The sequence below is a fragment of the Protomyctophum parallelum genome (genome assembly GCF_964188405.1).
Source record: "Protomyctophum parallelum genome assembly, chromosome: 10".
Taxonomy (NCBI): domain Eukaryota; kingdom Metazoa; phylum Chordata; class Actinopteri; order Myctophiformes; family Myctophidae; genus Protomyctophum; species Protomyctophum parallelum.
In genome coordinates, this window is record NC_139704.1 from 53,327,811 (window position 1) to 53,351,600 (window position 23,790).

Here is a 23,790-nt window from a genome sequence, read left to right on the forward strand (position 1 = left end):
TTCTAAAAGACCATCCCTGCATCCTGGGACTCATTTCTAAAAGACCATCCCTGCATCCTGGGACTCATTTCTAAAAGACCATCCCTGCATCCTGGGACTCATTTCTAAAAGACCATCCCTGCATCCTGGGACTCATTTCTAAAAGACCATCCCTGCATCCTGGGACTCATTTCTAAAAGACCATCCCTGCATCCTGGGACTCATTTCTAAAAGACCATCCCTGCATCCTGGGACTCATTTCTAAAAGACCATCCCTGCATCCTGGGACTCGGTGCGCAAATACAGATAATTCTGGGGGTCCTTGACATGAAAATGTTTGAGAACGACTGTCACAGAAACACAGGATTTTCAGAAAACCGTCAGGATTTAGAAGACATTTAGTAGAAATCCTCAGGTCTAAAGTGTGTTGTTGATCCATGATGGAACTCACCTCACCATGATCACCTCACCTCACCATGATGTAACTCACCTCATCGTACATGAACTGCAAGGTGAGTGCAGACTTCCCCACACCTCACCTCACCATGATGTAACTCACCTCATCGTACATGAACTGCAGGGTGAGTGCAGACTTCCCCACACCTCACCTCACCATGATGGAACTCACCTCATCGTACATGAACTGCAGGGTGAGTGCAGACTTCCCCACACCTCACCTCACCATGATGTAACTCACCTCATCGTACATGAACTGCAGGGTGAGTGCAGACTTCCCCACACCTCACCTCACCATGATGTAACTCACCTCATCGTACATGAACTGCAGGGTGAGTGCAGACTTCCCCACACCTCACCTCACCATGATGTAACTCACCTCATCGTACATGAACTGCAGGGTGAGTGCAGACTTCCCCACACCTCACCTCACCATGATGTAACTCACCTCATCGTACATGAACTGCAGGGTGAGTGCAGACTTCCCCACACCTCACCTCACCATGATGTAACTCACCTCATCGTACATGAACTGCAGGGTGAGTGCAGACTTCCCCACACCTCACCTCACCATGATGTAACTCACCTCATCGTACATGAACTGCAGGGTGAGTGCAGACTTCCCCACACCTCCGCTGCCCACCATGATCACCTTGTGGAGAACCAGAGAGCTCTGGTTCTTGTTCTTCCCGGAGGCCATGTTGTTTCTGCTGCTCTGAGAAAATACCTTTAAAAAGTAACACATCAACAGAACAGTAAGTTCTGACACAGTTTCACAGTTTCCATGAATTAACAGAAAAATAACAAGAATCTGCACAAGGTGTGTTTGATTTTAGCCTACCTTACTATAAGGGCTTTAAGCAACTAGTGGACTAGTCCACTGTAAATCCACTACCTTGTTGGTACTAAATAAGAAAAAAATGCAAATATATTTTTTGTAGGCCTCAAGATCAGGTAGATTATAGTTATAGTCACCAATCTACACAGTTTTTAAATGTACAAATATATATATTTTTACATAATAGGTAGTTAAACAACTAGTCAACTAGCAAACTAAACAACTTGTCAACTAGTAAAAATTACTAGAAGTGAATGCCCTACCTTACAGCCCCCCCCCCCCCTTCTGCTCTGTGAAAGACAAAGCAAAGAGAGAAATAGACTGACTCTCATACATGATCCTCCAAAAATATATAATACAAATACAAATACAAAAAGGAAAAAACTGCCTTGTTGACTTTCTTTTTTTTGCTAGAGTTTTACTTTAAAAAGTAACAAATCAACAGAACAGTATATTCTATTAGTGGACAGGCGGTTCTGAGCAGGAGACAGTTTCCATGAATTAACAGAAAAAGAACAAGAATCTGCACAAGGTGCGTTTGATTTTAGCCTACCTTACAGCCCTCCCTCGGTATCTCCTCTGTGTACTGTCAGCCCCTCGGCCTCGGCCCAGCAGGTATCTCCTCTCCTCTCCTCTCCTCTCCTCTCCTCTCCTCTCCTCTCCTCTCCTCTCCTCTCCTCTCCTCTCCTCTCCTCTCCTCTCCTCTCCCCCCCCCCCCCATCTCCCCTCTCCTCTCCTCTCCTCTCCTCTCCTCTCCTCTCCTCTCCAACACTTGACGAGGACGACAAGAGCCTTTGGAATCTAGGAGGAGGAAGACGCACAAACACACGCCACGGAAATGAGGATTAGTGTGGCTGACATTTTGATGGATGTAATAATAATATAATATCCAACTTTAGTGTAATGGCAACTGTAACCTCATCCAGCCACGGATTGTGATACCTGATCTAACTAGAGAACAGATGACAGTGAAGTGTCAATTTAAGCCCATTTTAATAATCAGGGCTGCACATAAGCCAGTGCGCCAGTGCGCATGCGTCGTCAAAATTAAAAATGCGCTGTCAATCAAGCGCCGGGAAGCGCTTCTGCGTACCAACAGCTGGGGCCGACCAGAATGATTATTATGGCCAGAATACTAGTAAATTCTGTGGCGAGAGCATTTCCCACCGACTGCCACTCAAAGTGGTATGACGCTTGTTGCTAGCGCCGTAGCCCTGTTTCAAACTGTTTCAAACTGTTTTCAGTCAGCCCACGTGATGTATTGTACCACCCATATTAATTTTGGGGCGTGTCATTGGACCTTTAACATTAACATTGTGGGAGAGAGCAAGGCAGTGAGAGAGAGAGAGAGAGAGAGAGAGAGAGAGAGGGCCAAGAGTGGCGGGGGGTTGACTGACGCCTGACGTTCAGTTGGAGCGTGGAGGCCCCCCTGAGGGTGTAGCACAGCGTTACTTAATTAGCAGGTCGTTAACTCACCTGTAGCACAGCGTTAATTAGCAGGTCGTTAACTCACCTGTAGCACAGCGTTAATTAGCAGCAGGTCGTTAACTCACCTGTAGCACAGCGTTAATTAGCAGGTCGTTAACTCACCTGTAGCACAGCGTTAATTAGCAGCAGGTCGTTAACTCACCTGTAGCACAGCGTTAATTAGCAGCAGGTCGTTAACTCACCTGTAGCACAGCGTTAATTAGCAGCAGGTCGTCGGTAGGCTTCCACCTGCCCAGGTCTTTAGTGACCTGTAACGGCTGTTTGCTCTTCTTCATTCTCTTGCTGATTGGGGGCGGAGTCACCACCATGGTCAGACCCGTGCTAGATTTGGTCACCTGACAGGAAGAGCATGATGAAGGTGGATATTAATTAACCCATTTTGGGCAGGAACCCCTTTTGATATTAGCATTATGTTATGCTTTAGCTATTGAAAAATAGCAGATCTACAAGCTCAAGCTTGTAGGTCTGCTATTTTGGAAAAATCGAAGAACGACTGACATAGAAACATAGCTTTTTCAGAAAACTGTCAGGATGTAGAAGACATTTTTAGAATCTGATCTCAGGTCTAAAGGGTTAAAAGGCATAGAACTCAACTTTGCCCTGCGTGTACAAAAACAAAACAAAAGCATAAATAGTTTTAGATTCACTGAGTTCTGTGATTAGTTTGACCTACTCCAAGGTAGGCGGGGCATGCCAAGACGTATAAGTTGACCCGAGGCTTCTTATTGGTCTGTGGTGCAGGTTAGGGTTAGACATCGTATCAATGCGCACCGCACAGCTACTGCTGTTGTCCTGAGACGTCCCCTTATCGTTCACTAAACTCACCACACACACACAGCTGCTGCTGTTGTCCTGAGACGTCCCCTTATCGTTCACTAAACTCACCCCACACAGCTATTGCTGTTGTCCTGAGACGTCCCCTTATCGTTCACTAAACTCACCACACACACACAGCTACTGCTGTTGTCCTGAGACGTCCCCTTATCGTTCACTAAACTCACCCCACACAGCTATTGCTGTTGTCCTGAGACGTCCCCTTATCGTTCACTAAACTCACCACACACACACAGCTACTGCTGTTGTCCTGAGACGTCCCCTTATCGTTCACTAAACTCACCCCACACAGCTACTGCTGTTGTCCTGAGACGTCCCCTTATCATTCACTAAACTCACCCCACACACACACACAGCTACTGCTGTTGTCCTGTGACGTCCCCTTATCGTTCACTAAACTCCCCCCACACACACAGCTACTGCTGTTGTCCTGAGACGTCCCCTTATCGTTCACTAAACTCACCACACACACACACAGCTACTGCTGTTGTCCTGAGACGTCCCCTTATCATTCACTAAACTCACCCCACACACACACAGCTACTGCTGTTGTCCTGCGACGTCCCCTTATCATTCACTAAACTCACCCCACACACACACAGCTACTGCTGTTGTCCTTGGCTCTAACCTCCCCTGAGCAGCCGATTGGCTCGTACCTTTTGTTTGGACGAGAGGTCACTGCCCCCAGAGCAGCGGATTGGCTGATCGATGACGGGCGGTCCTTTCACTCTGCTGGAGGACTTGACCAGGCTGCTCTCCACTAGGCTGATTGACCTGGGGAACAATGACAAAAGTAGCCCAGACCACATATTAACTGCATACATTAACCCATTTAGGCCTGACCTCGAAATTTAAAGAAATTATTCTAAATCCTCCAGTTTTCTGAAATAAATATTTTCACGATTTTTCAAAAATACCAGACCTACAAGGTCGGTGGCGCGCTATGAGCTTGTAGATCTGCTATTTTTCATAGCTAAAGCATAACATAATGTTTAAAACACCAAAAGACCAAAGACCAAAAATCATCATAGATTAAAATAAAAAAATGTTTTAAATACTAATTGAGAATATAAGAAAGTTTCATTTTTTTTTAATTATATTATTATGGAAGAAAATTTACTTTTACACAATATTCTAATTCATTGAGATGGACCTGTAGGTACGAGATGATAAGTGTTGTTATTGTTTATTGTCATAGGAAATAATGGCAGAGATCTAAATTTATCTGGATGGTCCTCCCGTCAAACACTAGGATGTGGAGCATAACTTTAACCGTCTATAGAGGGTATGCACTGCAGGCGACATCATCATCCTACCCAGAAGTAATGCGGGAACGCCTACTGAGTGGCAAAAAACGACTTTCTTGTATATACATATATTCTTTCACTGTGAACGTTTTTAACTCAAATCTTTGCTTCTGGGGGGTCCCTGGAACAACAGGTCTCAGTGAGTTAATAATGAACTCCAACCTGGAGGAACTCCTGCGTTTGGGAACGACTCCTCCTCCTCCTCCTCCGCAGAACACCTGTCCCGACGTCCTCTTCACCTCCTTTATCACCAGCGAATCCTCATCCTCCGAGCGGCTCTGAGCCCCGCCCACCGATGCACCTGCCTGCATCTAGACAATGTGATAGGCAGAGAGAAATGTCAGTCATATCGGCCCCGCCCACCTGCCTGCATCTAGACAATGTGATAGGCAGAGAGAAATGTCAGTCATATCGGCCCCGCCCACCTGCCTGCATCTAGACAATGTGATAGGCAGAGAGAAATGTCAGTCATATCGGCCCCGTGTCCCCTAGGGTAGGTACCCTCACAAAAAACATGCAGTAATCATGGTCACTAAACTGCCTCCCCCTGGCCAGCCGGGGCGCCTGATGGAGGGGAAAGGAACTGGTTGGAATAACGTGTTCCTTCCACGCGCTACGTCCAACCAGGGAAACTTCCCCCTGTCAGGTGTAAAGGAGCAACTTGGACACTCGGCATGAAGGAAGCATGAGTTCAAGTCCGTTGCTCTCCCCTTGTCCCCCATATATGGGGACTAGGTTGGTCTCCCCTTGTCCCCCATATATGGGGACTAGGTTGGTCTCCCCTTGTCCCCCATATATGGGGACTAGGTTGGTCTCCCCTTGTCCCCCATATATGGGGACTAGGTTGGTGGAGGGTGTGTAGAGCCCAGGATCACATTAGATGATTTGCACAGGGGTGAAAAATGGGTTACAAAATCGTGGGATAAAAATTATATAAAAAAGAAAAGCCATATATATAATATAATATTGGTATCGGAATTATACAGATTATTGAATCGGTTTTCACCAGCCAAAAATAAATACATTTCATTTGTGTACTCCTCTCATTCAGTTGTGAAAACAGACAAGAGAATAGGCTATTTATTGATTGATTGATTGAATACTTTATCAACAGGCTTTGAACCAATAAGCCCTATAGGGCCTATAGGCTTCTTTCCATGGTGGTCCTCTGTATAATATCAGAATGGGTCAGAATCGGTATGGGCAAGTATGACCCTGCAGTCTGCAGATGATCGGAGATCGGATATCGGTCATAATTTCATAATCGTGACCCCTAATAGAAAAAGCACTGACGAAGGTCTGAGGACCGAAACGTTTGCTTTTTAATTGCACCATGAGCACAGAGCACCATGAGCACAGAGCATGATAAAATAAAAGAAAATATATTTTTCTAAGTCTCAGTCTAAGGAGTTTTACTTCCTTTTCTATACGGCGAGCGAGTCTTTTCCTGTCAAAGTTTCCCTTATGTTTTTGAGACCACCGCTACCGTAGTTAAGTTTGAAGGAAAAAAAAAAAAAAAAGGACGAAGAAAGGCGCAACAGTTTTCTCAGTGCTTCCCTAATAGAAATAGAAATGCCATGAAATGGGGGTCCGTAGACTAATTCATGTCAAACTGGGGGTCCTTGAAATTAAACGGGTTGAGAATCACTGCTAGAGCCGTAAAAATATTCTCTTATGGGGGTCCCTGGCATATCTTTTCAAATGGGGGTCCTTGACATGACAAGTTTGGGGACGACTTTTTTGCAGAAGCTAACCCCACCACCCCCCACACACACACACACACACACACACACACACACACACACACACACACACACACACACACACACACACCACAGCACAGGTAAAAGTAGAAAATAATAATAATTGGTACAAAGTTAGATGTGTGTGATGTCACAGTTCTCTGTGTTGAATTGACAGTCACGTCATTATCATGTAAACCAGTGGTCCTTCAGGGGGTTCCAGGTGGTCCCCAGCTAAATGATGGAGAGTTGGTAACCAAATGGACCTCGAGTTAAATTATTGTTAAACATCTGCATTACTTACTTTACAAGAAGTCAATTAGAGAATGTAGAAGAATTGTTATTTTTATTTTGATCTCTCCTAATGGTACCAACACCATGTTATCTCTCCTAATGGTACCAACACCATGTTATCTCTCCTAATGGTACCAACATCATGTTATCTCTCCTAATGGTACCAACACCATGTTATCTCTCCTAATGGTACCAACATCATGTTATCTCTCCTAATGGTACCAACACAATGTTATCTCTCCTAATGGTACCAACATCATGTTATCTCTCCTAATGGTACCAACACCATGTTATCTCTCCTAATGGTACCAACACCATGTTATCTCTCCTAATGGTACCAACATCATGTTATCTCTCCTAATGGTACCAACACCATGTTATCTCCTAATGGTACCAACACCATGTTATCTCTCCTAATGGTACCAACACCATGTTATCTCTCCTAATGGTACCAACACCATGTTATCTCCTAATGGTACCAACACCATGTTATCTCTCCTAATGGTACCAACATCAATATAATTGTGGACAAAATCTAATCCAACGATAACAAAATATTCTTTAGTTTTGGGTCTGAGAGGCTAAATGTCATCAGATGGTGGTCCGTGGCTCAAATGCCAAAGAGTAAATAAATGGACCAGTGATATAAACAAAATCCGTTTAAACTAAAAGCCTTTGCTTACGTCATAATGTTTATGTTTATTTATTTGATATGGACATAACAATCACATTGCTCATTGCACAACTTGTAGATGCATCGTTTACAGTGCATACGATGCATCTACAAGTAATAACAACAACACGGCCTTAATGCTAATGTTAGGCCATCTAGCGACACATTCTGGCATCAACAACACTTGAAACAACATGAACAATAAGACGTTAATGGTAGAATAATAATAGAATGTTTACCATACATACTGTAATATGAATTATAGTGTTGTTGAAACTCCACTACAGAGGTGTGTTTGCTGCTAGCTGGTTATCCTGTTAGCTGGTTAGCATGATGCTAACATCATTCCAGTGGGAGAATGTTTTAGTTTTAGGTAAAAACTCACCTTTTAGTTCGTCTCCTGTTTATTCCGTTCTGTTATATCCTGTTTATATCCTTCGCTATGAAATGGTATGAATTAAATAGCGCTGCTAATCATATAATATATACAAACAGGCGTCGTTAGTTCGTTTGCTTAGCAACATACATACTGTGTGTACAAACAGCTAGCAACAAATATCTGTCTGAGAGTGGAGCCTGCCTGGCAAATGACATGGGGGGTCCTTTTTGTGGGCTTGGCCGAAAGTGGGCGTTACCAAAAGGTGGGCGTGGCCATGGCCGCCAGAAGTCTGTCAGATTTTGACAGCTTCAAATTAGTGTTAAACATAATATAACCCAATTGACTCCAGTCCTCTCTGTTTAATATATCTATAATGAAACTATATAAACTATGCATATACCATGAAGTGCTATGACTACTAGCTCTGGTCCATAGCTCTAATGCGTTTCATTTAGAGCTATGTTACTCTAAACTTCCCCGCTCGCATGAATGCAGACCAGCCTCTACTCTTTGGCGTAAATAAAAAGAACGTTTTTGCTACACATAAAAACAAAGGCGAGTTGTGTCATTAGAAAGCCTACTTTGGTAATTGGTTCTAGTTCTAGTGAACAGAAATAATAAATAAATAGACTTGGTAACCTAACTGTAGGGAGTGCAAACACATTAAAGAACCTGGGGGTTATCATCTATGAAAAGGCAACACAATGAGCAGAAAATAAAAATGAACCATGTAAATACAACAAATTGAGCAGAGCACTGCAGGGAGTTGAACCCCATTCCGGTAAACCAGAAGTACCACAACCAGTGCCTTGGTTTTTGTTTTGTTTTACGAGGTCCATTCGTTGAAATGTAAATTTTGCATTGCAACGGTAAAGTAATTTCACAATTGACATTGTAGGCAATAATTAATAACGGTATGGCACCAGGCCAAAGCCATGGGGATAGAGTATGTTTTGCACTCTGAGTGAGTGTGTGTGTGTGTGTCCGTCAGTTTGTTAACAGCTAATCTCCAGCACCATTAACCCGGTCGATGCCAAATTTTGCACACACACTCCCTGGATGCCAACGATGAACCTCTGTCCCAAATTTTCCAGAACGGCCTGTATAGCACCACACATTTTTGTATGCCCTCCGAGACTATGGACTATAGCCTTTCGCTTTTCCGCGATTTAACCTTTTTTCAAATCGTGAACAATGATGAAGAATCGCGCACTATAGCATGCCACTTAATGACCTTGGGGTCATCAAGGTCATTGATATTGATCAATAACCTTGAGCAGTATAAATGACCTTCAATAAGACTAGTAAATGACCTTGACCAGTACAAATGACCTTGACCAGTATAAATGACCGTGACCAGTATATGACTGACCAGTATAAATTACCTTCATGAGACTAGTAAATGACCTTGACCAGTATAAATGACCTTCATAAGACTAGTAAATGATCTTCACCAGTATGAATTACCTTGACCAGTATGCGGTCCGTGACCATGGACTATAGCCTTTCGCTTTTCCTTGATTTTCACCTTTTTTTTAAATCCTCAACAATGATGAAGAATCGCACACAATAGCGCGCCGCTCAATGACCTGAGACCATGGACCAATGAACCATGTAAATATAACACATTGAGCAGGGCACTGCAGGGAGTTGAACCCCGTTCCGGTAAACCAGAAGTCCGACACCAGTGCTTTAGTTTTTGTGTTGTTGTTCATTTACAGGTCCAGGTGTGCATACGCATGTGCGCCTGTGCGTGTGTAGGTGCATTTGTGCATGTCTGTGCACGCTTCAATGACCACTGTTGGACCCCATGGGGATCAAGGACCTCAGGGAGCCACCCATAATTCACAACGGTCACAGCGAACTCTGTTGCATCACAACTGGTGGCCAACAGTCGTAACCAACACCGCCACCGACCCACAGGAGAATACCATCGCACAGTGGTATCAGACCAACCACAATCAGCCAGCCCTCAAACCAAACCCTTCGACCTAGAAGAACTCGAAACTGCAATGGGAAAGTTGAAACCCGGAAAAGCAGCAGGGATTGATGACATACTGGCAGAAATTATACAGCACCTGGAACCTAACGCAAAGACCTGGCTCGTAGGGATGCTGAATACATGCATGGCACAGAAAACCATCCCTTCTGTCTGGAGAACGGCCAAAGTGGTTGCAATCCCTAAACCTGGCAAAGACCCATCATCCCCAAAGAGCTACCGACCCATTTCCCTCCTCTGCATCACCTACAAGAGAGGCTGCTACTCCAACGCCTCATGCCACTCATAGACACCAAGCTGACTAAAGACCAAGCTGGTTTCCGTCCCGGCCGCTCCTGTGCTGGACAGAGCTCAACCTCACCCAACACATTGAGGATGGGTTTGAGGGAAAACAAATAACTGGAGCAGCAACTGGAGGGCGAAGCAAGCACGCAGGCAGATTGTGCCTGCCTGCGTGCCTGCCTGCCTGCGTGCCTGCCTGCCTTCCTCATGTGGAAGCTGCGTAGTTGAGTTTGTGTGTGTCTTTCTTTTTCTGTCTTTCTTTCTTAGGACGAAGATCAAGGTAGACGCCGTTGGAAGGCTCAACACAAGCCGATGCCCCTAGAGATCCATCCCAAAGCTTCCCTCAGGGAGCCCAGCAAGCCAGCTAGCCAGCAAGCCCGCCCAGTCAGCCAACGCAGCCAGCCAGCTCCGCCAGTCAGCCAGTGTAGAAAGTCAGGCTGCCAAGCCAGCGCACATCAGCCCTTGCAGTCAACCATTGCAGCCATACCAGCCTTGCTCAGTCAGCTCAGCCAGGCCTCTCTCGAGGCCTGGCTCTCTGTCTGCCTGGCCCGGTCTGCCCCGCCCTGCCTTGCAGCAACAGAACCAGCCTTGCTGGCAAGCCAGCCAGCTCAGAATACGAGCTCAGCAAGCCAGCGCAGCTGGCAAGCACGCAGTTAGTCTAAACCAGTTTCAGACCGGCAGGCCAAGGCAGACAGACAGGAAGACCGAGGCGCCTAGGCAGGCAGACAGGCCAGGAAGGCAACGAAGTGCAGGCAGGGGGACTATCCGGCCTAAGGCTGCGCTGCAAGGGTTGGAGCCTGGCTTGCTCCTGCTGGTCTGGGCTGAGTGGCTGTGGCTGCACAGTAAGGCTGCAGTAACCTAGTCTGGGCTTGTTGCTGCACTGGCTTGCTCAGCTCGCATTCTGAGCGGGCTGGCTTGCCAGAAAGGCTGGTTCTGTTGCTGCAAGGCAGGGCAGGGCAGACCGGGCAAGGCAGACAGAGAGCCAGGCCTCGAGAGAGGCCTGGCTGAGCTGACTGAGCAAGGCTGGTATGGCTGCAATGGCTGACTGCAACGGCTGATATGCTCTGGCTTGGCAGCCTGACTTTCTACACTGGCTGACTGGCGGAGCTGACTGGCTGCGTTGGCTGACTGGGCGGGCTTGCTGGCTAGCTGGCTTGCTGGGCTCCCTGAGGGAAGCTTTGGGATGGATCTCTAGGGTCATCGGCTTGTGTTGAGCCTTCCAACGGCGTCTACCTTTATCTCCGTCCTAAGAAAGAAAGACAGAAAAAGAAAGACACACACAAACCCAACTATGCAGCTTCCACCTGAGGAAAAGAGACGCGAAAAAAGAACTGAGCGTCACTTGGGATGGCCACAAACTCTCCAACCATACCCACCCCATGTATCTTGGAGTTACACTGGACAGGACACTCTTCTTCAAAAAACACCTGGAGAACATAAAAGCCACGGTCAACACCTACAATGACATCCTGTGAAAACTAGTGAACTCCAAGTGGGGTGCAGACCCACAAACAATCCGTGCAACTGCCATGGCCCTGTCTTTCTCTACAGCAGAGTATGCCTGCTCAAGCTGGAGCTGATCACGTCACACCAAATTGGTCGACACAGCCCTAAATGACACCTGTCGCATCATCACGGGATGCGTCAAGACAACACCTGTCCCTGTCCCAGCACCTGTTTACATTCGAGGGTCGCCGGTCCTCTCGAACGGAACAGTTTAACGTCATGCCCAGGACGAAAAGATATAGAGAACACCAAAATGACAAATAACAGCAGGAAGGCATGGGCCACAAACCACCGTCTTGGCAAAGACCACACCACCCATAATTCACAACGGTCACAGCAAACTCTGTTGCATCACAACTGGTGTAGGTATTGGATGGAGTCCGCACACCACAGGTATAAGAAAGACGTTCTTTATTGAAATACTGACAACGTTTCGATCTATTTGATCTTCATCAGGTCATGTGTACACAAAACATACACTTTTATACTAAGGGAGTGCCCCCATTAAACAATCAAAATACCACATTTTGGTGCCCCTCCCATCACTGCAGGTGTGACACGTCAACCCTGAGTGAGTAGGTGGGGACTCAGACATATTGATGTAAATATAGTCTGTTCAGAAATGTTAGTGCCTCTCATAGAGCTTGTAGGTGATGCAGGAGGGAAATGGGTCGGTAGCTCTTCGGGGATAATGGGTCTTTGCCAGGTTTAGGGATTGCAACCACTTCGGCCTTTTTCCAAACAGAAGGGATGGTTTTCTGTGCTATGCATGTGTTCAGCATCCCCACAAGCCAGGTTCTTGCGTTAGGTCCCAGGTGCTGTATCATTTCTGACAGTATGCCATCAATCCCTGCTGCTTTTCCGGGTTTCAACTTTCCCATTGCAGTTTCACGTTCTTCTAAGTCGAAGGGTTTGGTTTGAGGGCTGGCTGATTGTGGTTGGTCTGATACCACTGTGCGATGGTATTCTATGTGAGTCGGTGGCGGTGTTGGTTACAACTGTTGGCCACCAGTTGTGACCAAGACCGCCACCGACCCACAGGAGAATACCATCGCACAGTGGTATCAGACTAACCACAATCAGCCAGCCCTCAAACCAAACCCTTCGACCTAGAATAACTTGAAACTGCAATGGGAAAGTTGAAACCCGGAAAAGCAGCAGGGATTGATGACCTACTGGCAGAAATGTTACAGCACCTGGGACCCAACGCAAAGACCTGGCTTGTGGGGATGCTGAACACATGCATAGCACAGAAAACCATCCCTTCTGTCTGGGAAAAGGCCAAAGTGGTTGCAATCCTTAAACCTGGCAAAGACCCATTATCCACAAAGAGCTACCGACCCATTTCCCTCTGCATCACCTACAAGGCTATATGAGAAGCTGCTACTCCAACGCCTCGTTGCCACTCAGATACCAAGCTGACTAAAGACCAAGCTGGTTTCCGTCCCAGCCGCTCCTGTGCTGGACAGAGCTCAACCTCACCCAACACATTGAGGATGGGTTTGAGGGGAAACAAATAACTGGAGCAGCATTCAGAGATCTCTCTGCTGCCTACGACACTGTCCAACACCGCACAATGGTCAGGAAAAGCCTGCTCAACAACAGGCGCTTCTATGTTCAGTTAAATGACCAGAGGAGTAAATGGAAAGCCGAAAAGAACGGCCTCCCACAAGGTAGCGCGCTCGCCCCCCCTCCTTTTCAATATCTAAACAAACGACCAGCCACTACCCAATGCCTAATGCCAGCGTTTCATCTACGCCGACGACCTCTGCATTACGACCCAACAAGCAGACTTCCAGAAGATTGAGTCTGTCCTTGAAAGTGCCCTCCAAGAAATGTCAAGCTACTACAATACAACCACCTGAAACCCAACCCATAGAGAACACCTCACCCACACATAATTTCCTTTCGTGGCTGTTTACATTCGAGGGTCGCTGGTACTCTCGAACGGAACAGTTTAACGTCATGCCCAGGACGAAAAGATATAGAGAACACCAACATGACAAATAACAGCAGGAAGGCATGGGCCACAATCCACCGTCTTGGCAAAAACCACACCACCCATAATTCACAACGGTCACAGCAAACTCTGTTGCATCACAACTGGTGTAGGTATTGGATGGAGCCCGCACACCACAGGTATAAGAAAGACGTTCTTTATTGAAATACTGACAACGTTTCGATCTATTTGATCTTCATCAGGTCATGTGTACACAAAACATACACTTTTATACTAAGGGAGTGCCCCCATTAAACAATCAAAATACCACATTTTGGTGCCCCTCCCATCACTGCAGGTGTGACACGTCAACCCTGAGTGAGTAGGTGGGGACTCAGACATATTGATGTAAATATAGTCTGTTCAGAAATGTTAGTGCCTCTCATAGAGCTTGTAGGTGATGCAGGAGGGAAATGGGTCGGTAGCTCTTCGGGGATAATGGGTCTTTGCCAGGTTTAGGGATTGCAACCACTTCGGCCTTTTTCCAAACAGAAGGGATGGTTTTCTGTGCTATGCATGTGTTCAGCATCCCCACAAGCCAGGTCCTTGTGTTAGGTCCCAGGTGCTGTATCATTTCTGCCAGTATGCCATCAATCCCTGCTGCTTTTCCGGGTTTCAACTTTCCCATTGCAGTTTCACGTTCTTTTAAGTCGAAGGGTTTGGTTTGAGGGCTGGCTGATTGTGGTTGGTCTGATACCACTGTGTGATGGTATTCTATGTGAGTCGGTGGCGGTGTTGGTTACAACTGTTGGCCACCAGTTGTGACCAAGACCGCCACCAACCCACAGGAGAATACCATCGCACAGTGGTATCAGACCAACCACAATCAGCCAGCCTTCAAACCAAACCCTTCGACCTAGAAGAACGTGAAACTGCAATGGGAAAGTTGAAACCCGGAAAAGCAGCAGGGATTGATGACCTACTAGCAGAAATGATACAGCACCTGGGACCTAACGGAAAGACCTGGCTTGTGGGGATGCTGAACACATGCATAGCACAGAAAACCATCCCTTCTGTCTGGAAAAAGGCCAAAGTGGTTGCAATCCCTAAACCTGGCAAAGACCCATTATTCCCAAAGAGCTACCGACCCATTTCCCTCCTCTGCATCACCTACAAGCCTATCCCGTCACACCAAATTGGTCGACACAGCCCTAAATGACACCTGTGGCATCATCATAGGATGCATCAAGACAACACCTGACCCTGTCCCAACACCTGTTTACATTCGAGGGTCGCCGGTCCTCTCGAACGGAACAGTTTAACGTCATGCCCAGGACGAAAAGATATAGAGAACACCAACATGACAAATAACAGCAGGAAGGCATGGGCCACAATCCACCGTCTTGGCAAAGACCACACCACCCATAATTCACAACAGTCACAGCAAACTCTATTGCATCACAACTGGTGTAGTTATTGGATGGAGCCTGCACACCACCAAAAAAAAGAAAAACAACATACTATAGTATGCCCTCCGTGACCATGGACTTTAGCCTTTCGCTTTTCTGCAATTTAACCTTTTTTCAAATCCTCAACAATGATGAAGAATCGCGCACTATAGCGTGCCACTTAATGACCTTGACCAATATCAATGACCTTGAGCAGTATAAATTACCTTCAATAAGACTAGTAAATGACCTTGACCAGTATAAATGACCTTGACAAGTACAAATGACCTTGACCAGTATAAATGACCTTCACCAGTAGAAATGACCGTGACCAGTATATGACTGTGACCAGTATAAATTACCTTCATGAGACTAGTAATTGACCTTGACCAGTATAAATGACCTTTAGAAGACTAGTAAATGATCTTCACCAGTATAAATGACCTTTAGAAGACTAGTAAATGATCTTCACCAGTATAAATGACCTTGACCAGTATGCGGTCCGTGACCATGGACTATAGCCTTTTGCTTTTCCTTGATTTTCACCTTTAAAAAATCCTCAACAGTGATGAAGAATCGCACACTATAGCGCGCCGCTCAATGACCTGAGACCATGGACCAATGAATGAAATACAACACATTGAGCAGGGCACTGCAGGGAGTTGAACCCCGTTCCGGTAAACCAGAAGTCCGACACCAGTGCCTTAGTTTTTGTGTTGTTGTTCATTTAAAGGTCCAGGTGTGCATACGCATGTGCCCCTGTGTGTGTAGGTGCATGTGTGCATGTGTGTGCACGCTTCAATGACCACTGTTGGACCCAATGGCGATCAAGGACCTCAGGGAGCCACCCATAATTCACAACGGTCACAGCGAACTCTGTTGCATCACAACTGGTGGCCAACAGTCGTAACCAACACCGCCACGACCCACAGGAGAATACCATCGCACAGTGGTATCAGACCAACCACAATCAGCCAGCCCTCAAACCAAACCCTTCGACCTAGAAGAACTCAAAACTGCAATGGGAAAGTTGAAACCCGGAAAAGCAGCAGGGATTGATGACATACTGGCAGAAATTATACAGCACCTGGAACCTAACGCAAAGACCTGGCTCGTGGGGATGCTGAACACATGCATGGCACAGAAAACCATCCCTTCTGTCTGGAGAAAAGCCAAAGTGGTTGCAATCCCCAAACCTGGCAAAGACCCATCATCCTCAAAGAGCTACCGACCCATTTCCCTCCTCTGCATCACCTACAAGAGAGGCTGCTACTCCAACGCCTCATACCACTCATAGACACCAAGCTGACTAAAGACCAAGCTGGTTTCCGTCCCGTCCTGTGCTGGACAGAGCTCAACCTCACCCAACACATTGAGGATGGGTTTGAGGGAAAACAAATAACTGGAGCAGCAACTGGAGGGCGAAGCAAGCACGCAGGCAGCTTGTGCCTGCCTGCGTGCCTGCCTGCCTTCCTCATGTGGAAGCTACATAGTTGAGTTTGTGTGTGTGTTTCTTTTTCTGTCTTTCTTTCTTAGGACGAAGATCAAGGTAGACGCCGTTGGAAGGCTCAACACAAGCCGATGCCCCTAGAGATCCATCCCAAAGCTTCCCTCAGGGAGTCCAGCAAGCCAGCTAGCCAGCAAGCCCGCCCAGTCAGCCAACGCAGCCAGCCAGCTCCGCCAGTCAGCCAGTGTAGAAAGTCAGGCTGCCAAGCCAGCGCACATCAGCCCTTGCAGTCAACCATTGTAGCCATACCAGCCTTGCTCAGTCAGCTCAGCCAGGCCTCTCTCGAGGCCTGGCTCTCTGTCTGCCTGGCCGGGTCTGCCCCGCCCTGCCTTGCAGCAACAGAACCAGCCTTGCTGGCAAGCCAGCCAGCTCAGATTACGAGCTCAGCAAGCCAGCGCAGCTGGCAAGCACGCAGTTAGTCTAAACCAGTTTCAGACTGGCAGGCCAAGGCAGACAGACAGGAAGACCGAGGCGCCTAGGCAGGCAGACAGGCCAGGAAGGCAACAAAGTGCAGGCAGGGGGACTGTCCGGCCTAAGGCTGCGCTGCAAGGGTTGGAGCCTGGCCAGCTCCTGCTGGTCTAGACTGAGTGGCTGTGGCTGCACAGTAAGGCTGCGGTAACCTAGTCTGGGCTTGCTGCTGCACTGGCTTGCTCAGCTCGCATTCTGAGCTGGCTGGCTTTCCAGAAAGGCTGGTTCTGTTGCTGCAAGGCAGGGCAGGGCAGACCGGGCCAGGCAGACAGAGAGCCAGGCCTCAAGAGAGGCCTGGCTGAGCTGACTGAGCAAGGCTGGTATGGCTGCAATGGCTGACTGCAAGGGCTGATATGCTCTGGCTTGGCAGCCTGACTTTCTACACTGGCTGACTGGCGGAGCTGACTGGCTGCGTTGGCTGACTGGGCAGGCTTGCTGGCTAGCTGGCTTGCTGTGCTCCCTGAGGGAAGCTTTGGGATGGATCTCTAGGGGCATCGGCTAGTGTTGAGCCTTCCTATGGCGTCTACCTTGATCTCCATCCTAAGAAAGAAAGACAGAAAAAGAAAGACACACAAACCCAACTATGCAGCTTCCACCTGAGGAACCGAGACGCGAGAAAAGAACTGAGCGTCACTTGGGATGGTCACAAACTCTCCAACCATACCAACCCCATGTATCTTGGAGTTACACTGGACAGGACACTCTTCTTCAAAATAACAACTGGAGAACACAAAAGCCACGGTCAACACCCACAATAACATCCTGTGAAAACTAGTGAACTCCCAAGTGGGGCGCAGACCCACAAACAATCCGTGCAACTGCCATGGCCCTGTCTTTCTCTACAGCAGAGTATGCCTGCTCAAGCTGGAGCCGATCACGTCACACCAAATTGGTCGACACAGCCCTAAATGACACCTGTCGCATCATCACGGGATGGGTCAAGACAACACCTGTCCCGTCCGTGCCTTTATGCGCTAGCCGGCACCTCCCCCCGCACATCAGACGACTGTGTAACGCTCAAGATGAATGGAAAACACAGGAGATAGACAGTGAAGTCTGGAATGAAATGATAGAGAACACCTCACACACACAGTTTCCTTTCGTGGCCGTTTACATTCGAGGGTCGCCGGTCCTCTCGAACGGAACAGTTTAACGTCATGCCCAGGACGAAAAGATATAGAGAACACCATAATGACAAATAACAGCAGGAAGGCATGGGCCACAATCCACCGTCTTGGCAAAGACCACACCACCCATAATTCACAACGGTCACAGCAAACTCTGTTGCATCACAACTGGTGTAGGTATTGGATGGAGCCCGCACACCACAGGTATAAGAAAGACGTGATGCAGAGGAGGGAAATGGGTCGGTAGCTCTTCGGGGATAATGGGTCTTTGCCAGGTTTAGGGATTGCAACTACTCCAGCCTTTTTCCAAACAGAAGGGATGGTTTTCTGTGCTATGCATGTGTTCAGCATCCCCACAAGCCAGGTCCTTGCGATAGGTCCCAGGTGCTGTATCATTTCTGCCAGTATGCCATCAATCCCTGCTGCTTTTCCGGGTTTCAACTTTCCCATTGCAGTTTCACGTTCTTCTAAGTCGAAGGGTTTGGTTTGAGGGCTGGCTGATTGTGGTTGGTCTGATACCACTGTGCGATGGTATTCTATGTGGGTCGGTGGCGGTGTTGGTTACAACTGTTGGCCACCAGTTGTGACCAAGACCGCCACCGACCCACAGGAGAATACCATCGCACAGTGGTATCAGACCAACCACAATCAGCCAGCCCTCAAACCAAACCCTTCGACCTAGAAGAACTTGAAACTGCAATGGGAAAGTTGAAACCCGGAAAAGCAGCAGGAATTGATGACCTACTGGCAGAAATGTTACAGCACCTGGGACCCAACGCAAAGACCTGGCTTGTGGGGATGCTGAACACATGCATAGCACAGAAAACCATCCCTTCTGTCTGGGAAAAGGCCAAAGTGGTTGCAATCCCTAAACCTGGCAAAGACCCATTATCCACAAAGAGCTACCGACCCATTTCCCTCTGCATCACCTACAAGGCTATATGAGAAGCTGCTACTCCAACGCCTTGTTGCCACTCATAGATACCAAGCTGACTAAAGACCAAGCTGGTTTCCGTCCCAGCCGCTCCTGTGCTGGACAGAGCTCAACCTCACCCAACACATTGAGGATGGGTTTGAGGGGAAACAAATAACTGGAGCAGCATTCAGAGATCTCTCTGCTGCCTACGACACTGTCCAACACCGCACAATGGTCAGGAAAAGCCTCCTCAACAACAGGCGCTTCTATGTCCAGTTAAATGACCAGAGGAGTGAATAGAAAGCCCAAAAGAACGGCCTCCAACAAGGTAGCGAGCTCGGCCCCCTCCTTTTCAATATCTACACAAACGACCAGCCACTACCCAATGCCTAATGCCAGCGTTTCATCTACGCCGACAACCTCTGCATTACGACCCAACAAGCAGACTTCCAGAAGATTGAGTCTGTCCTTGAAAGTGCCCTCCAAGAAATGTCAAGCTACTACAATACAACCACCTGAAACCCAACCTATAGAGAACACCTCACACACACATAATTTCCTTTCGTGGCTGTTTACATTCGAGGGTCGCTGGTACTCTCGAACGGAACAGTTTAACGTCATGCCCAGGACGAAAAGATATAGAGAACACCAACATGACAAATAACAGCAGGAAGGCATGGGCCACAATCCACCGTCTTGGCAAAAACCACACCACCCATAATTCACAACGGTCACAGCAAACTCTGTTGCATCACAACTGGTGTAGGTATTGGATGGAGCCCGCACACCACAGGTATAAGAAAGACGTTCTTTATTGAAATACTGACAACGTTTCGATCTATTTGATCTTCATCAGGTCATGTGTACACAAAACATACACTTTTATACTAAGGGAGTGCCCCCATTAAACAATCAAAATACCACATTTTGGTGCCCCTCCCATCACTGCAGGTGTGACACGTCAACCCTGAGTGAGTAGGTGGGGACTCAGACATATTGATGTAAATATAGTCTGTTCAGAAATTTTAGTGCCTCTCATAGAGCTTGTAGGTGATGCAGGAGGGAAATGGGTCGGTAGCTCTTCGGGGATAATGGGTCTTTGCCAGGTTTAGGGATTGCAACCACTTCGGCCTTTTTCCAAACAGAAGGGATGGTTTTCTGTGCTATGCATGTGTTCAGCATCCCCACAAGCCAGGTCCTTGCGTTAGGTCCCAGGTGCTGTATCATTTCTGCCAGTATGCCATCAATCCCTGCTGCTTTTCCGGGTTTCAACTTTCCCATTGCAGTTTCACGTTCTTTTAAGTCGAAGGGTTTGGTTTGAGGGCTGGCTGATTGTGGTTGGTCTGATACCACTGTGCGATGGTATTCTATGTGAGTCGGTGGCGGTGTTGGTTACAACTGTTGGCCACCAGTTGTGACCAAGACCGCCACCAACCCACAGGAGAATACCATCGCACAGTGGTATCAGACCAACCACAATCAGCCAGCCTTCAAACCAAACCCTTCGACCTAGAAGAACGTGAAACTGCAATGGGAAAGTTGAAACCCGGAAAAGCAGCAGGGATTGATGACCTACTAGCAGAAATGATACAGCACCTGGGACCTAACGGAAAGACCTGGCTTGTGGGGATGCTGAACACATGCATAGCACAGAAAACCATCCCTTCTGTCTGGAAAAAGGCCAAAGTGGTTGCAATCCCTAAACCTGGCAAAGACCCATTATCCCCAAAGAGCTACCGACCCATTTCCCTCCTCTGCATCACCTACAAGCCTATCCCGTCACACCAAATTGGTCGACACAGCCCTAAATGACACCTGTGGCATCATCATAGGATGCATCAAGACAACACCTGACCCTGTCCCAACACCTGTTTACATTCGAGGGTCGCCGGTCCTCTCGAACGGAACAGTTTAACGTCATGCCCAGGACGAAAAGATATAGAGAACACCAACATGACAAATAACAGCAGGAAGGCATGGGCCACAATCCACCGTCTTGGCAAAGACCACACCACCCATAATTCACAACGGTCACAGCAAACTCTATTGCATCACAACTGGTGTAGTTATTGGATGGAGCCTGCACACCACCAAAAAAAAGAAAAACAACATACTATAGTATGCCCTCCGTGACCATGGACTTTAGCCTTTCGCTTTTCTGCAATTTAACCTTTTTTCAAATCCTCAACAATGATGAAGAATCGCGCACTATAGCGTGCCACTTAATGACCTTGACCAATATCAATGACCTTGAGCAGTATAAATTACCTTCAATAAGACTAGTAAATGACCTTGACCAGTATAAATGACCTTGACAAGTACAAATGACCTTGACCAGTATAAATGACCTTCACCAGTATAAATGACCGTGACCAGTATATGACTGTGACCAGTATAAATTACCTTCATGAGACTAGTAATTGACCTTGACCAGTATAAATGACCTTTAGAAGACTAGTAAATGATCTTCACCAGTATAAATGACCTTTAGAAGACTAGTAAATGATCTTCACCAGTATAAATGACCTTGACCAGTATGCGGTCCGTGACCATGGACTATAGCCTTTTGCTTTTCCTTGATTTTCACCTTTAAAAAATCCTCAACAATGATGAAGAATCGCACACTATAGCGCGCCGCTCAATGACCTGAGACCATGGACCAATGAATGAAATACAACACATTGAGCAGGGCACTGCAGGGAGTTGAACCCCGTTCCGGTAAACCAGAAGTCCGACACCAGTGCCTTAGTTTTTGTGTTGTTGTTCATTTAAAGGTCCAGGTGTGCATACGCATGTGCCCCTGTGTGTGTAGGTGCATGTGTGCATGTGTGTGCACGCTTCAATGACCACTGTTGGACCCAATGGCGATCAAGGACCTCAGGGAGCCACCCATAATTCACAACGGTCACAGCGAACTCTGTTGCATCACAACTGGTGTCCAACAGTCGTAACCAACACCGCCACGACCCACAGGAGAATACCATCGCACAGTGGTATCAGACCAACCACAATCAGCCAGCCCTCAAACCAAACCCTTCGACCTAGAAGAACTCAAAACTGCAATGGGAAAGTTGAAACCCGGAAAAGCAGCAGGGATTGATGACATACTGGCAGAAATTATACAGCACCTGGAACCTAACGCAAAGACCTGGCTCGTGGGGATGCTGAACACATGCATGGCACAGAAAACCATCCCTTCTGTCTGGAGAAAAGCCAAAGTGGTTGCAATCCCCAAACCTGGCAAAGACCCATCATCCTCAAAGAGCTACCGACCCATTTCCCTCCTCTGCATCACCTACAAGAGAGGCTGCTACTCCAACGCCTCATACCACTCATAGACACCAAGCTGACTAAAGACCAAGCTGGTTTCCGTCCCGTCCTGTGCTGGACAGAGCTCAACCTCACCCAACACATTGAGGATGGGTTTGAGGGAAAACAAATAACTGGAGCAGCAACTGGAGGGCGAAGCAAGCACGCAGGCAGCTTGTGCCTGCCTGCGTGCCTGCCTGCCTTCCTCATGTGGAAGCTGCATAGTCGAGTTTGTGTGTGTGTTTCTTTTTCTGTCTTTCTTTCTTAGGACGAAGATCAAGGTAGACGCCGTTGGAAGGCTCAACACAAGCCGATGCCCCTAGAGATCCATCCCAAAGCTTCCCTCAGGGAGTCCAGCAAGCCAGCTAGCCAGCAAGCCCGCCCAGTCAGCCAACGCAGCCAGCCAGCTCCGCCAGTCAGCCAGTGTAGAAAGTCAGGCTGCCAAGCCAGCGCACATCAGCCCTTGCAGTCAACCATTGTAGCCATACCAGCCTTGCTCAGTCAGCTCAGCCAGGCCTCTCTCGAGGCCTGGCTCTCTGTCTGCCTGGCCCGGTCTGCCCCGCCCTGCCTTGCAGCAACAGAACCAGCCTTGCTGGCAAGCCAGCCAGCTCAGAATACGAGCTCAGCAAGCCAGCGCAGCTGGCAAGCACGCAGTTAGTCTAAACCAGTTTCAGACTGGCAGGCCAAGGCAGACAGACAGGAAGACCGAGGCGCCTAGGCAGGCAGACAGGCCAGGAAGGCAACAAAGTGCAGGCAGGGGGACTGTCCGGCCTAAGGCTGCGCTGCAAGGGTTGGAGCCTGGCCAGCTCCTGCTGGTCTAGACTGAGTGGCTGTGGCTGCACAGTAAGGCTGCGGTAACCTAGTCTGGGCTTGCTGCTGCACTGGCTTGCTCAGCTCGCATTCTGAGCTGGCTGGCTTTCCAGAAAGGCTGGTTCTGTTGCTGCAAGGCAGGGCAGGGCAGACCGGGCCAGGCAGACAGAGAGCCAGGCCTCAAGAGAGGCCTGGCTGAGCTGACTGAGCAAGGCTGGTATGGCTGCAATGGCTGACTGCAAGGGCTGATATGCTCTGGCTTGGCAGCCTGACTTTCTACACTGGCTGACTGGCGGAGCTGACTGGCTGCGTTGGCTGACTGGGCAGGCTTGCTGGCTAGCTGGCTTGCTGTGCTCCCTGAGGGAAGCTTTGGGATGGATCTCTAGGGGCATCGGCTAGTGTTGAGCCTTCCTATGGCGTCTACCTTGATCTCCATCCTAAGAAAGAAAGACAGAAAAAGAAAGACACACAAACCCAACTATGCAGCTT

General features: G+C 47.9%; 1 protein-coding gene across 1 annotated transcript in view; it reads right to left on the bottom strand.

Annotated features, from left to right (window-relative positions):
• Positions 1-1,921, bottom strand: part of LOC310865924 (ras-related protein O-RAL-like) — a 7,305-nt gene extending 5,384 nt beyond the window's left edge. The window contains exons 1-2 of the mRNA XM_083775124.1: positions 1,827-1,921; positions 1,022-1,162 (exon numbers count right to left, since the gene is read on the bottom strand). Coding sequence (XP_083631250.1) covers positions 1,022-1,135 — 114 coding nt within the window. The 5' untranslated portion in view covers positions 1,136-1,162; positions 1,827-1,921. The remainder of the gene's footprint in view (positions 1-1,021; positions 1,163-1,826) is intronic.
• Between the last annotated feature and the right edge of the window lie 21,869 nt (positions 1,922-23,790).